The sequence below is a fragment of the Panicum virgatum genome, chromosome 5K (assembly GCF_016808335.1).
Source record: "Panicum virgatum strain AP13 chromosome 5K, P.virgatum_v5, whole genome shotgun sequence".
Taxonomy (NCBI): Eukaryota; Viridiplantae; Streptophyta; class Magnoliopsida; order Poales; family Poaceae; genus Panicum; species Panicum virgatum.
The window spans coordinates 4,182,515-4,195,626 of NC_053140.1; the positions used below are offsets into that span (position 1 = coordinate 4,182,515).

The 13,112-nt window shown below is 44.0% G+C and overlaps 1 protein-coding gene across 1 annotated transcript; it reads left to right on the plus strand.

Moving 5' to 3' along the window:
* Positions 1–5,036: 5,036 nt before the first annotated feature.
* Positions 5,037–11,312, plus strand: LOC120705751 (serine/threonine-protein kinase tricornered-like). Its single transcript, XM_039990248.1, has 13 exons — positions 5,037–5,284; positions 6,399–6,573; positions 6,830–6,913; positions 7,815–8,056; positions 8,143–8,386; positions 8,564–8,643; positions 8,751–8,835; positions 9,097–9,228; positions 9,331–9,444; positions 9,870–9,914; positions 10,406–10,487; positions 10,687–10,737; positions 10,830–11,312. Exons 1-13 carry the CDS (start codon positions 5,082–5,084, stop codon positions 10,916–10,918), a joined length of 1,626 nt encoding a protein of 541 aa, XP_039846182.1. The 5' UTR covers positions 5,037–5,081; the 3' UTR covers positions 10,919–11,312.
* The last annotated feature ends 1,800 nt before the right edge of the window (positions 11,313–13,112 follow it).

Sequence of the window (13,112 nt, forward strand, 5' to 3'; positions counted from 1 at the left end):
GAGAAGTCACGTCAGCTGTATGTTAAGCATAGCCGACAAATGACTCGTACTCACTCCGGTCACGAATAAGCGTTGCTTTGCATATTGATACGGTTCTTGAAATACAACCTGAGCCACTGTTTTTTTTTTTTTTTGCTGCGGTGTATTATAACGTATAGCAAAAGTATACTGATAGTGATAGGGAGCTGATTTTCCATGCTAAATCTACTTGTATTACTTTGAAATATTTAACCTCACACTTTCTGAAGAAATTCATTTTCAAAATTTTAATTGACTTGCACGAAATCAAGACTCTCACACACACGCACGCACACACGGCAGGGAGCAGTGCAATGCAAGTGGTGTGATTTGAGCCCACCAGGCCACCACCTGTCCAAAGAAGCAGCCTAGTATGTTTGCTCAGTACTGGAGGAGATGGGTAGCATGGAGCCAACTGCTGACCAAACAGGTGAATGGGCCGTTGGCAGAAGTTCTACCTTTTTTTTCTTGAAAAAAAGTCTAGTTTTCCTTCCTCAACTATCACAAAAGTTCAATTTTCATCCCTCAACTATAAAACCGGATATCTAGCCTTCCCCAACTACCAAAACCATTTATTTTATCTCCCTCGGCGGTTTCATAAGTGATTTTTTCGTAATTTTTCTTTCTTATCTCATTTTTTACTTAATTGAACTGCTTATAGAGTTGGATTCTTTGTACTCTTCTCTATCACTATGCCAATTTTCATAATTTTTGAACCACATTTGTTACCTTAATTAAGTGAAAAATGAGAGAAGAGAAAAAAGCTTTTAAAAAAAATAAAAAAACTGTTTGGAAAACTGTTGAGGGAGGTAAAATACACGGTTTTGATAGTTGAGAGAGATTAGATACCCAATTTTATAGTTGGAGAATAAAAATCAGACTTTCATGATAGTTGAGGGAAGCAAAGTAGACTTTTTTTTTTATTCTCCTTGATTCTCTCACCGGACCCTCCTCTACTCTCCTAGAGAATCTTGGGCCTAAAGTCGCTCATGCATGCACCCATTCCGATATCTTTAGTTAATCGAAGCCCATACGTTTATGCTTGCTTGGACTACTCTGTACAACCACAACATGTGAATGGGCTGTAGTCTGTAGGTAGCTTTTTTATTTTCCTTGGGCTCTACTGGGGTGTGTCCCTGAGAACCTTCGGCCTAAATTCGAGCATACTTTTTTTCCCCTCTAAATGGAAGCCCATTCGTCTGAGAGAGTGGGGAGAGTAAACTCGGGGACGGGCTTCATTTGACTGTGGAAGCCCAATGGTCCACATGATTGATATTGGGCACAAACGTTGGGCCTGCTCAGCCTGGCCGCACCAAGGCAACAAGCTACCTTCACTTTTTTTCTAAAAAAAACACTTTTTTTTTGAGAAAAAAGGTAGCTTTACATTTTGTCCATCGCATTCCCCCCCTCTCTCAGTGGAAGAAGAAAAAAAAGGCGAAAAAACCTCTAAAACTTCAGAACGGGAGAGGAAGTTCATTGGCCTTGGCACGATGAGACGGCGGTTGTTTGCTTAAACTTAGCGTTACGCCGTAGCAACCATTATCCCTCGACCCTCCTCTCTGTACGTGTCGGTCGCGAACACCGCCGGCCCTGGCCCCGTAGTGACCAACAGCTAACCTTCCATGGCCCGTCCCGGTTCACCAGCACGTCACGCTGCGAAGGCGTCCGAGCCCGAACGTGACAGCGCAGCTCCCTCCTCTCCCGACACATCCCCATCTAGGACGCAAAACCACCTGCACGGCCGCGTGCAGCTCCGCGCGCATGCCGCGACCTGGGCTGGGCCGTCCATCTCCCGGCCACCCCTCCGGCCCCGCCGCCACGGCTCCCACGTCGCGCCGGCTGCCTGCCAGAGGTGGCAGAAAAACTACGGGAAAACAGATGGATCGATCGGAATCCGAGAGAGAGACTGGCTCTTACCTCCGACCTCTCACAGAGAGGGGAGATCTGGCTCTTTTTTAGATTACACCCCATAGGCCTTGTTTGGTGATGCTAGATTTCTAGCACACACAAATCCCGAAAAAAGAATCTCGCATGCATGAAGCACTAAATGAAGTCAATTTGCAAAACTTTTTTAGAGATGGGTGTAACTTTTCACGACGAATCTAATGACGGTAATTAATCGATAATTAGCTACATTGATGCTACAGTAACCATTCTCTAATCACGCGGTCAAAGGTCTCATTAGATTCTTCAGGGTCACTAGCACGAGGGTTCCGAAGTTGGTTTTGTAAACTGACTTTGTTTGACACCATAATTAATGGTCAAAGTTTGTTACTATTCATTGGCGCTGCAATTCTGAACCAAACCAAACAAGGCCATAAACTCTGTAAATGAAAAAAAGGTCACATCGAATATTTCGACACATACATGGAGTACTAAATGAAGTCTATTTATAAAATTTTTTGTATGGATAGGCTGTAAATCGCGAGACGAATCTAATAAGCCTACTTAATTCATGATTTGCAACAGTGATGCTACAGTACCATCCGCTAATTATTAATTAATTATGAATTAATTAGCATCATTAGATTCGTCTCGCGATTTACAACACATCTGTATAAAAAATTTTGTAAATAAACTTCATTTAACACTTCAAATTAACAAGATTCAAAAAAACTAAAGGCGGCCCCCCGGCTCCTCGTGCCGTCGTGGCCTGCTGGCATCTGAGCCGGGCTGGCACGCACGCACCTGCGGCTGCAGGCTGCAGGCCGCGCCCGCGGCGCGGCGCGGAGCAGACGGATCCGCCTCAGCCTGTCGCGGACTCGCAGCAGCACCAGGCTGGCCGCGCGCCCCCCGGCATTATTTTTTTCACGCGGCGCGCGAGGCCCCGGCTCCGCCACGCCCCAACATGCCATGCCGCCCCGGCCTGCGGATCTCGGCGCCACCGCACGAGATAATATTCCTCGTCTCCTTCCTCGCGAGACCAGATCAGCCTGCCCGCTGTGCGCTAGATGGCTCCGATTGACAAGGTCGCAAGGTTGCTACTTGCTAGGTAGCTGCGGTTGGACACGGGCGACCGGGCGCCTGATCGATCGATCGACCGGTGCCGCCGCGACGCCGGCATCGGATCCGTCCAAGGCGCGCGGGTCGCTGTCCGAGAGAACAAGAAAGAGATGGGTGAGCTCCGGTTGGCGGATCGGAACGCGCGCGCGCGCGCGTGTGCCGACGCCGACGCCATGGCGTTGGCAGTGTCAGCGTCGTAGCATACGGATCGAGCAACGAAACACCCGGCGCCGCAGGACCTGGTGTTCATCGGTGGCTGCCACCAGCCATTACCGCATCGATCGGGTGAGTACATTGCTCGCGGCGACGGGCGACGTCGCTGTCGGTTCCTTGTTGCTCCTCTCGCTGGACGAAAAACCAAAGAGATCGCAGGGAAACTCCCCCGCAAATCCTGACCCGCGCTCGTTCTTTCGGGTGCGGTGCAGATCCAAAGGCCCCGGGGGGCAGAGCCTGCAGCAGGGTCAATCGTCTGCCAGTAGCTCGCCGGGTGCATCGCCTCGATCGGGACCAGTACGCTACGTGACACACCGTACATGCATCTGGTCTGGCGAGACGGGCGTTCGAGACGACCTCGGAAGCTGAAAGCGACAGAGCAAAACTAGCCCGCGGTGACCGAGACCGGCCGACCCGGGGAGCAATTCGTGCGCTCCGATTCGAGTCAATTCAATCGATCAACAAGCAGAGCAGCGCGTGAGGCCGCGGCAGAAAGCAGCGTCGTTCAACGGCGACCGACACGACAGCACCCCGTCGATCTGTCGCGCCGTACCTGGCCCGTACGGGGCTCGTCGGTGAACGAACGAACTCGATCGCGGCCCGGCCGGTGGTCCTCCTCCTCCTCTCCTCCCCGAAAGAACTACGGAGTAGCTGCTACCACTAGTCCCTTTGATTGAATCCCCTGCCAGATTTAGCAAAGGGAGTAAACATAATTACCAGAAGTGCTTGGAGCAATTACCTTCCTTTTTCTGCAGTGGATATTCCGCCATTATTTGGACACGGCTAATCGAGGTTCCATCATCATACGGTAATCATAGTCCGCAACCACTTCCGCTTCTGGTCGTCAGTCCAGTCACGATGATAGTTCACTCCACCCTTCCACTGACCAGAAAGAAAAAAACACGAATCGCCATTTTTTACTGCCCAAGGGGCTCCCATGTGCAGTATTGGACACGTGGGGCACCGGCCACGTGGACCTTCGCGGATCCATGCTCGGTCTCAACGAGGTTTAGGCTAGTCTTAGTGCTAGGGTCATAAGAGTGTCATGACATTAAATTTGCTAATATGTATTAATAGTATGAGAAGAGAGAAGAGAGAAAACATGAGTGTCATGAAATATGAGAGAAGTGTCATGATGAGACCCTCCACTGGCACAGTTCTTAAAATTTCAGTCTAAATAACTGTATCAATAACACTCCCACTAATACTGGCCTTATGTGGTTAACCTCATTTCTCAACACTGCCCAAGCGTGTTAACTCGTGAACATTGTTTGTCTATTTTTTTTGCATATACTTCACGGAAACAAATTTTAAAAGTTAAATCAGATCGGGGCCTGTCTGCCTATCCATCTGAAAACTCCAAAGCGCGCAGGCGTGCGGCTCCTGAGATCGACCGGCCTCTTTTTATTTTTCCAGTACGTGGATACAGCTAAACACCACCGGACATGACAGAAGAGATGGCTCGGTGCCAGCAAAGACAAAAGAAAGGAAAAAAACAAAAAAAGAAAAGAGGAGCTGGAGCTGCAGCCTGCACTGTTCCCGCCGTGGACCGAGCGCTTCATTTACTCCACTCAACCCCGCCCGCCTCCTCCTCTTGATCCCCCCCACGAAAACCCCGATTAGTTAACGCGAACTGGCCCTGTATATAAACGCCACCGCGCGCGCGCGAGCGGCGACAAGCATCTCCCCCCCCCCCCCCCGCATCGGGAGAGCACGGCGCGGCCCAGAAACCGAGGGGGAAAAGGGAGAGAGCCGGAGAGGGAGGAGAGAGAAGGGAGGGGGACAGCTAGAGAGAGAGAGAGAGAGACTGCCGGAGGTGCAGGGGGGTGGGTGGGTGGGGAGGGGGGATGGAGAGCGAGATGGCGGACGCGCCGGCGGCGATCCCCGCCCCCGCCGCCGAGCCGCTCGCGGCGGTGGCGGAGGAAGGGGAGGGGGAGGGGGCCGAGGCGGTGGGGTCCACCCTCACCATGGAGCGCGTCGCCGCCGCGAAGAAGTTCATCGAGAACCACTACCGCTCGCAGATGAAGAACATCCAGGAGCGCAAGGAGAGGTACCCGCCCCCGCCGATCCCGATCCCCGCCTGGCCCCTCGGCCCGGGCGCCAATTCCAGCTGCCGGGCTAGATCTCGCGCGCTGCCAGCTCGATCGAGGGGGTTGAGCTGGGGCGGCGGGCGTGGCTCGAGCTCGCGCAGCTGGAACTTGGGCGCCCGAGCAGCTCAATTTGGGTGTAGATTCTCGTGCGGTTGCTTGTGGAATGCAGGGCGGTGGGTACTAGTACTAGTAGTAGCTTGCTGGCCATGGTTTCAGAGCTTCTCGTGTAGCTTGATTTAGGATGTTTTAGTGAAGTATGGTGCAGAACACCCGTCTTGGATTCTGGAATGTATCACCTCTGACTGCAACTCGAGGTCTGGGTGGCATGTTTTAGCTGTGACTGTGAGAGGTAGTTCACCGATGGGAAGGAGCTGATTACAGTAGTTGCTTTTGAATGCTTTGTGTCTGCTCGATGCATCAGGCAGAAATAGTTCAAATCTGCTATGTGCATGTGCTCCTTTTTGTTTCCTTTTTGTTTCCTTTTTGTTGTTGTTTGATAGTGTGTAAGCAGAGTTCTTTGTGTTAGTTTGAAATCACTATCAGGTTTTGTGCTGAACTATGAATGGACTATCTGGCATTCTCTTGGTCTTTCCATTAATAGACACCGGATGGTGATGCACTTTAAAAATGGATGCACATGTTCTATTAATTGTGCTAGTCATTTACCTTATTGGGAGTAATCATTCATCAATGTACATCACAACATTTCCAGCTTTGGCTTACCTTTCTCTCTTTACCAAGCTGTAAAATCGAAGGAAACAATGCATCAGATGCCAGTTGTATAAATACATTTTTGAATATTCAATGGATGCATACTGAAGTAAAATTCTTTTCTGTGCAATACATTAGATGCTGTTTGGATATAAATTATACGAAACATGCATTTGACTTATGACCTATTATTTCTGGTTCTTAATTAGGTTATTGTTATTGTTTTTGAACTTCGTCCTTTGGCATTACAGTTTATTCTAATCAGATGGCCTTACCCCGGAGACCATGACCTTTATTTGAAGAATGTGCATCTTTTATTCCCATTTTAGTATTTTTCCATTTACAGAATCTAATGCACTGCAGGCGCTTTAAGTTGGAGAGGCAGCTCGCTTCTTCTCAAGTTCCCAAGGAGCAGCAACTCAATTTAATAAAAGATCTAGAGAGGAAGGAAACTGAATACATGCGACTAAAGAGGCACAAAATTTGTGTGGGTGACTTTGAGCTGCTCACTATCATTGGGAGAGGCGCTTTTGGAGAGGTCTGCAAACTGACTTTCAACATATACTTTTCGACATGAGCACTTCTGCTAAATCCTAATAACACCTATGTTATGGTTGATGGTGGTGCATGCAGTTGCAGTAGTTTCCTATGTCCATAATTGCTTAAAGTCTAGGGAAAGCAAGACATGCTTTATATATTTCAGATATGGGAAGTGGTTGCTATATTGCAACTGTTGCTTGCCTTTAATATCTCATTTTCTGACATTTTTGTGCTCTTTATAATGTATATGACAGGTTCGACTTTGCCGAGAGAAGACTTCTGGCAACATTTATGCAATGAAAAAGCTCAAGAAGTCTGACATGGTTGTCAGGGGCCAAGTAAGATAGCTTCCATTTTTGGCTATTATGGTTTCTGCTTTGTAGTTTATACTGGCTCCATTGGTTGGTTTGTGTTTCATCTAATTACCTGGTTGTAAATATTATTTATGTGGAAGTGCTTTGCATTCCGTGAGCTCCTTTTCCATTCAGTATATTTTCCCCCTATCTTGAACTACCAACTGACAGTGAAACGATAATCAGTAAAATAAATAGTGCAGTCATTTTAGGTTAGTCATCTGCAAAACCCACATCCCATGGTTTCTCATATCAAAAGGCATGATTGTATTTTAATTGTTTGAACTTCATTTTTTCTGAGATAATTGTTTGTAAGATGATGCGTAAGAGAACCAAGAAACAGAAAACACTAATGCTACAGGCCTTCAAGGGTAAATTTACCGAGCTTGATAGTACCCGTTTATTTTTACGGTCCTGAGGATATTTTTTTGAATTATCCATTTAGTTGATATGTTTTTCATTATCATAATACAGTGACAAGGAACTTTATTTGAGACCATAAACACTTGATTTTGTTTGGATAAACCCCGGTAATGTTGCCTGGATGCCTTATTCAGACTCCTGATCTTGTCATTCATCTTGTCAATTGTCATTGTTGTTCAATTCTATTATGTATTTATGTTTGATGAAATCACCCTGCTAAAGAAAAGTTACTAGCTTGAGATCAAACCATTCAGGACAAGCTGTACGATGAAAGCTCTTTTGTATCAGAATCACTCTGATGTTTTTCATGAGGCAATTTAAAGCTTAGCTATTAAAGGCCCTGCTGACTTGTTTGTGATGAAAGTCCTTTTTACCAGAATCACGCTGGTGTTTTCAGATGACCATAAGAAAAATATTTGTGGTCTATTATTGAGTTAATGGATTTCTTTATTATCTCTGTTAGGTTGAACATGTTAGAGCCGAAAGAAACTTGCTGGCTGAAGTGGCTAGTCACTGCATTGTGAAGCTTTACTATTCTTTCCAAGACGCTGAGTACCTTTACCTTATTATGGAGTACCTCCCTGGTGGTGATATTATGACCCTTCTCATGAGAGAGGATACCTTGACTGAACATGTGGCGCGATTTTATATCGCAGAAACAATTCTTGCTATTGAATCCATCCATAAGCATAACTACATCCACAGGTTACATATCTTTATTTAAAGGCATCTAGTGTATTGTTATTCTGCCATTTTGCTGCTTTATATATTTGGTTTGTTATCTTTTGCAGAGATATTAAGCCTGACAACCTGCTTCTAGATAAGAATGGTCACATGAAGTTGTCAGATTTTGGGCTGTGCAAGCCAATTGACTGTTCTAAGCTCTCAACCTTGAATGAAGATGAACCCATGGGTGATGACAATCTAAGGGAATCAATGGATGTTGACAGTTCTCTGTCTGACACAGCAAATGGTAGGAGATGGAGAAGTCAACATGAACAACTTCAGCACTGGCAGATGAACAGGAGAAAATTGGTATATATACTGTACATTTTACAGATTTGGCATTGCATCAATCTTTTATAATTTTTCTTTTGCTTACATGATATCTTTTTCCTTATCAGGAAAGAAAATTGATACCATCCATGTACAATGTTCAACCTCAGTATTTCTTAGTAGCTTTTCTTACTTCAAATTTATGTTGATGCCCAGGCATTCTCAACTGTTGGGACACCAGACTATATTGCTCCAGAGGTTCTGCTAAAGAAGGGATATGGAATGGAATGCGACTGGTGTGCTTTATTGGAATAATGTTTTCATAATCAAATTAACGTTGAGACACTTGTATGTGTCTTGAATTTTAATAACTAGTATCTATTGTACTCTGTTTTATTCTCAGGTGGTCCTTGGGGGCTATCATGTATGAGATGCTTGTTGGGTATCCACCATTTTATGCCGATGATCCAATAACTACATGCCGAAAGGTTCGTTTTTCATAAGAGTATTTGCTACAATTAACTAATAAAGACATAATTTTTTTGGCTTAGTTTTACCAGTTTAACTTATTAATAGATTGGTGAATTTTCTTTGGCTTAGTTTAGCTTAGGCTTATAATCAAAATAATCTTAGCTTATGGATACAAGTCTTATTTTAACCTTGCACATCAACCTCTTGAATCATTATAAGCTTATTATGCTGCCTTTTCTTAGAGTGCTGCACTGATATCTGTTTTCCCATCATTCTAGATTGTGCACTGGAGAAACCATTTGAAGTTTCCTGAGGATGCAAGGTTGTCAAATGAAGCAAGAGATCTCATTTGCCGGTTATTATGTGATGTTGACCACAGGATTGGCAGTGCAGGGGCAGATCAAATAAAGGTAGCACCCCTGTCACAGAAAAGAAATAACTTAAGTACAGTTCTTGTCTTATTTACCAGTGTTTCCTTGTTATTTTTACTAAATGTTCTCCGTTGCCATTAGGCACATCCTTGGTTCCGAGGAGTTGCATGGGATAAACTTTATGAAATGGAAGCAGCATTTAAGCCTCAAGTAAATGATGAATTGGATACACAGAATTTCATGAAATTTGAGGAAGTAAGTTCTTTACACTCAGTTTCTTACTGCTCCACAATTCTTTAGTCATGAATTTTGAGCAAATAACTTCAGTCGATAGCCATCTATTATTTTGGTTAATAAGTTTACTCTTGTTCGTGCTTTGGATTCTTCAAACTTTAAACCTTGTTAATGAACAAATAAGTATTGCCTTGGTAATATAGCTTATTGACAGTCTGCTGGTACTGCTAGATTGATTTTCTTGCTCTTTAATCCAAAGTCTAGGAACATTAATAATTTTAATGTGTGAGATTATTTTAGTATCTATGTTTTCTTTATCAAATTTGCATGACTATGGGATGTCTAACTTTCTGTCTTCTTAGCTTTGCACTATTTTAATTTTCTTGTATGTTATTGTTAGCATATGAATCACATTTCTCCAACTTACTCATTATTCTCCGTGGCAGTTGGAAAATCCTCCAGCTAGAACAGGCTCTGGGCCCTCAAGAAAGGTATGCATGTACATTCAGATTGAGGAACTAGTCTGAAATCAGGATAAAAAAAATCACTGCAGCTCTAATTTTCGTCATATATTGCGTTCCAGCTTGCTATTATATCGCAAAATTGGTTTCCTGGGTTCATTTTACATCTGATTACGATTTTCTCGCACCCACTATTCATGTTGACACGCTGTCATAAGAAAATTAGATGGATTATGTTTTATTCTGAATTATCCATATTCTTATGTACCGTAGAAGAGCAAAGCAGTACTACTATACTATTACTGTTATAGGGCACAGTATTACTCTGTTGGCTAACAAAGGTTGTAGCGTCTGCTATATACTAATAGGACAGCTTTTGCACCACTAACTCGAAGCTAAAACTTAAAACCACCTGCCCATCTTAGTAGACTTTATGTTCGTCAACTAATCTTACATATACACATCTATTTTTCCATTGCACTCTCAATCTCTTATATATCTTTTGTGAAACAAATTTACAGATGATGCTAAACTCCAAAGATCTGAGCTTTGTGGGGTATACATACAAAAATTTTGATGCTGTTAAAGCAATAAAAATTTCAGGTTTGTCTCCTTATAACACTGTTGCCTTATCAAGGAGTTGAGTGTGTGTTTAATTTTCAAAGCAGTCGTTTTTTGGGAGCGTAATTGTTCCACACTTCCACTGAATTACCAGTGTTTACGGGCTAGGTGTCCATGGCATGTAAATGGACATTATATACTGATTTTACTTCTGAAAGACTGAAACTAAAAATGCATGCAGATCTGCAAAGGAATTCATCTCTAACACGGCCCTCAATTGGTTCGATATTCGGTAACATACTTTTTTTTTGCCAGTGACATGTAACCTTTATTGTGATCGCACCACCGCCTACTCTTGTCTTATTCAGATATTACCAATCTCAGGTCCACCAGGCATGGATTCTCCTATTGAAGCAAACGGAAGGGACACACATATGCACACAGTTTCATCTGGTGATCCAATGATTCCCTAACTGCAGTTCTATTTGGCCTCTGCAAAGTTCTGAACTAAATCAGCACACGAACGCCTGGATGATACGGCTCCATCTGGACAACCTGCCCGTTTTTAGCCAGGTTTCTGCTTTGTTAATCGTGGGCAGGCGTTTTGTAGAAATCCAACAAAGTTTCTAGTTGTAAAATGGTATGGCAAGGACTTTAACAAAGGTCCCGAACCATCGGAGGAAGAAACTCCCAACTTTGGATGTCATGCTACATTCTGAGGATGATCTTGTTACCAAATATGAAAAGAGAAAATTAGCACTGTAGCATTAAAAGGTCGCTATTTCTGGAAAATACCATTAGAAGATCGCCGCTATGTAAAATACCATTGAAAGTGACAATTCGTTCCGCAAAATACCGTTTCGTTAACTTCTCAGCTTCTCTAACATGGATAATAAATTGACAACTTTACCCTTATCTTTCTTCATGGCAGCAAGAACTCAATCCTATTCCATTCATCCCAGGTGCTTCTTCTCTACCGTAGCCATCACAAGCAGCAGAAGGAGGTCACGGTGCCACCTCCTTCCCAATGAAGGAACAGATCAGCTCATCTCCTTCTCTTCTACTCCATGAGCTGAGTTGCACATCCCCGATAGGAGCATGCTCCCTCTCCGTCAATTTTTTGCAGCACCACCAAATCCATCAGCTGCAGCTCCAATCAACAACCACCAGAGTAGATCCACGGCAACTAGCTCCTCCAATCGGCAAACACGAGAGACCATCTTCCTTCACCTCGATTCCTCCCCCATGCCATGCACGTGCTCTGCTCCTCCCCGGCCTCACGAGCAGCAGCAAAGCAAGTACGGCAAACAGCAGATGAGAGTCCGTGCACCTACGAAGCGGGGTGCCGCCAGGCCATCGTCCATGCGGCATCGCTACATTGGGGCCATGTCAGGTCCGGGAAAGTGGTGATGGCATGGCATTACCTGCTGCTGTAATGGGAGGGGGAAGCAAGGACGAGGAAGAAGATGAAGATAAATTGGCAATTCATTTTGCCCAATAGAAAGAAAGACACCCTTTACCTGCAAAAAGTAATGGAATGGTATTTTCTGGAACGGATTGTGACTTTTGATGGTATTTTACGTAACAGTGATCTTTCAATGGTATTTTTTGAAATAGTGATTTTTCGGTGCCACGGAACTAATTTTTCCAATTGAAAACACCTCGAATGAGTTTTTTTTCCAAGTAGAACCTTCAAAAGAAAAGAATTGAAAAGTCTTCTGAAGCAATTCAGATTCTTTCACCTTCCAAGATCAAGCCGTGTTCATTAAGAGAAACTATCATAGAAGCCCTTCACAACTCCATTATCGAGGTCAATATCATATTAGAAACCCATGCAGAAACTCTTTTGAGTAACATGTCGCTAGACCCGATTGGCAAACTCTTCACAAGTCCTCCAGGACTCATCTTTGCATGTTGTGGGATTGCCAGGGCTATGCCAATTGAAATAAACAAAATGAGGTCCACTTAGATTTCCACATATTTCCTATTCTCAATTTTGGTCTTCTTATAGGCTACCCTCCAGAACAACTTTTTCAAGAACAATTGAAAAAGAGAGCTTATTGATAGCAATATTTTCGTAAACAGATATAATTGGCTCTCAATGAGAGACAATTGAGCCTTACATAGATATTAGTTGATAAAGCTCCTTTTCCAATGCTTGTTGTTGAGAAAGGCGAGCTCGCTGTTTTGATTCGGCATAATCAAGCCAAAAAAACAAAGAAGGCGGCAGTTGGTCGTCACGCCTCTCTCTACCACCTTAATAACCATGGCTAAGGTGAGAGTGGAAGAAAGTGCAATATAAGGAACATAAATTTTCTCTACCTATGGGTTCCTCGCTGCTTCGACCCTCACCCTCACAAATTGTGTAGCATCCACATATTTCCCGTCCAGCATACCATGAAGCAATGATCTATCATGGACAATTGAAGGTGTCAAGTCTTCTTCTCAACATCTGATAGTCCCATACCAATAAACTCCAGATTAGACAGTCACACACTGTCATAAATAAGTTGTTGTATGCTTTATATTTTCTGACACGAAGCGATAGGTACAAAATATATGTGCACCGCTTGGGTTTGCATCAACCAAGCAGTAAAAATGGACTCCTCGCAATGCATCTTTCAATTTCCAAAGCAAAATCTTAATTGCCATATCTATCTATTCTTT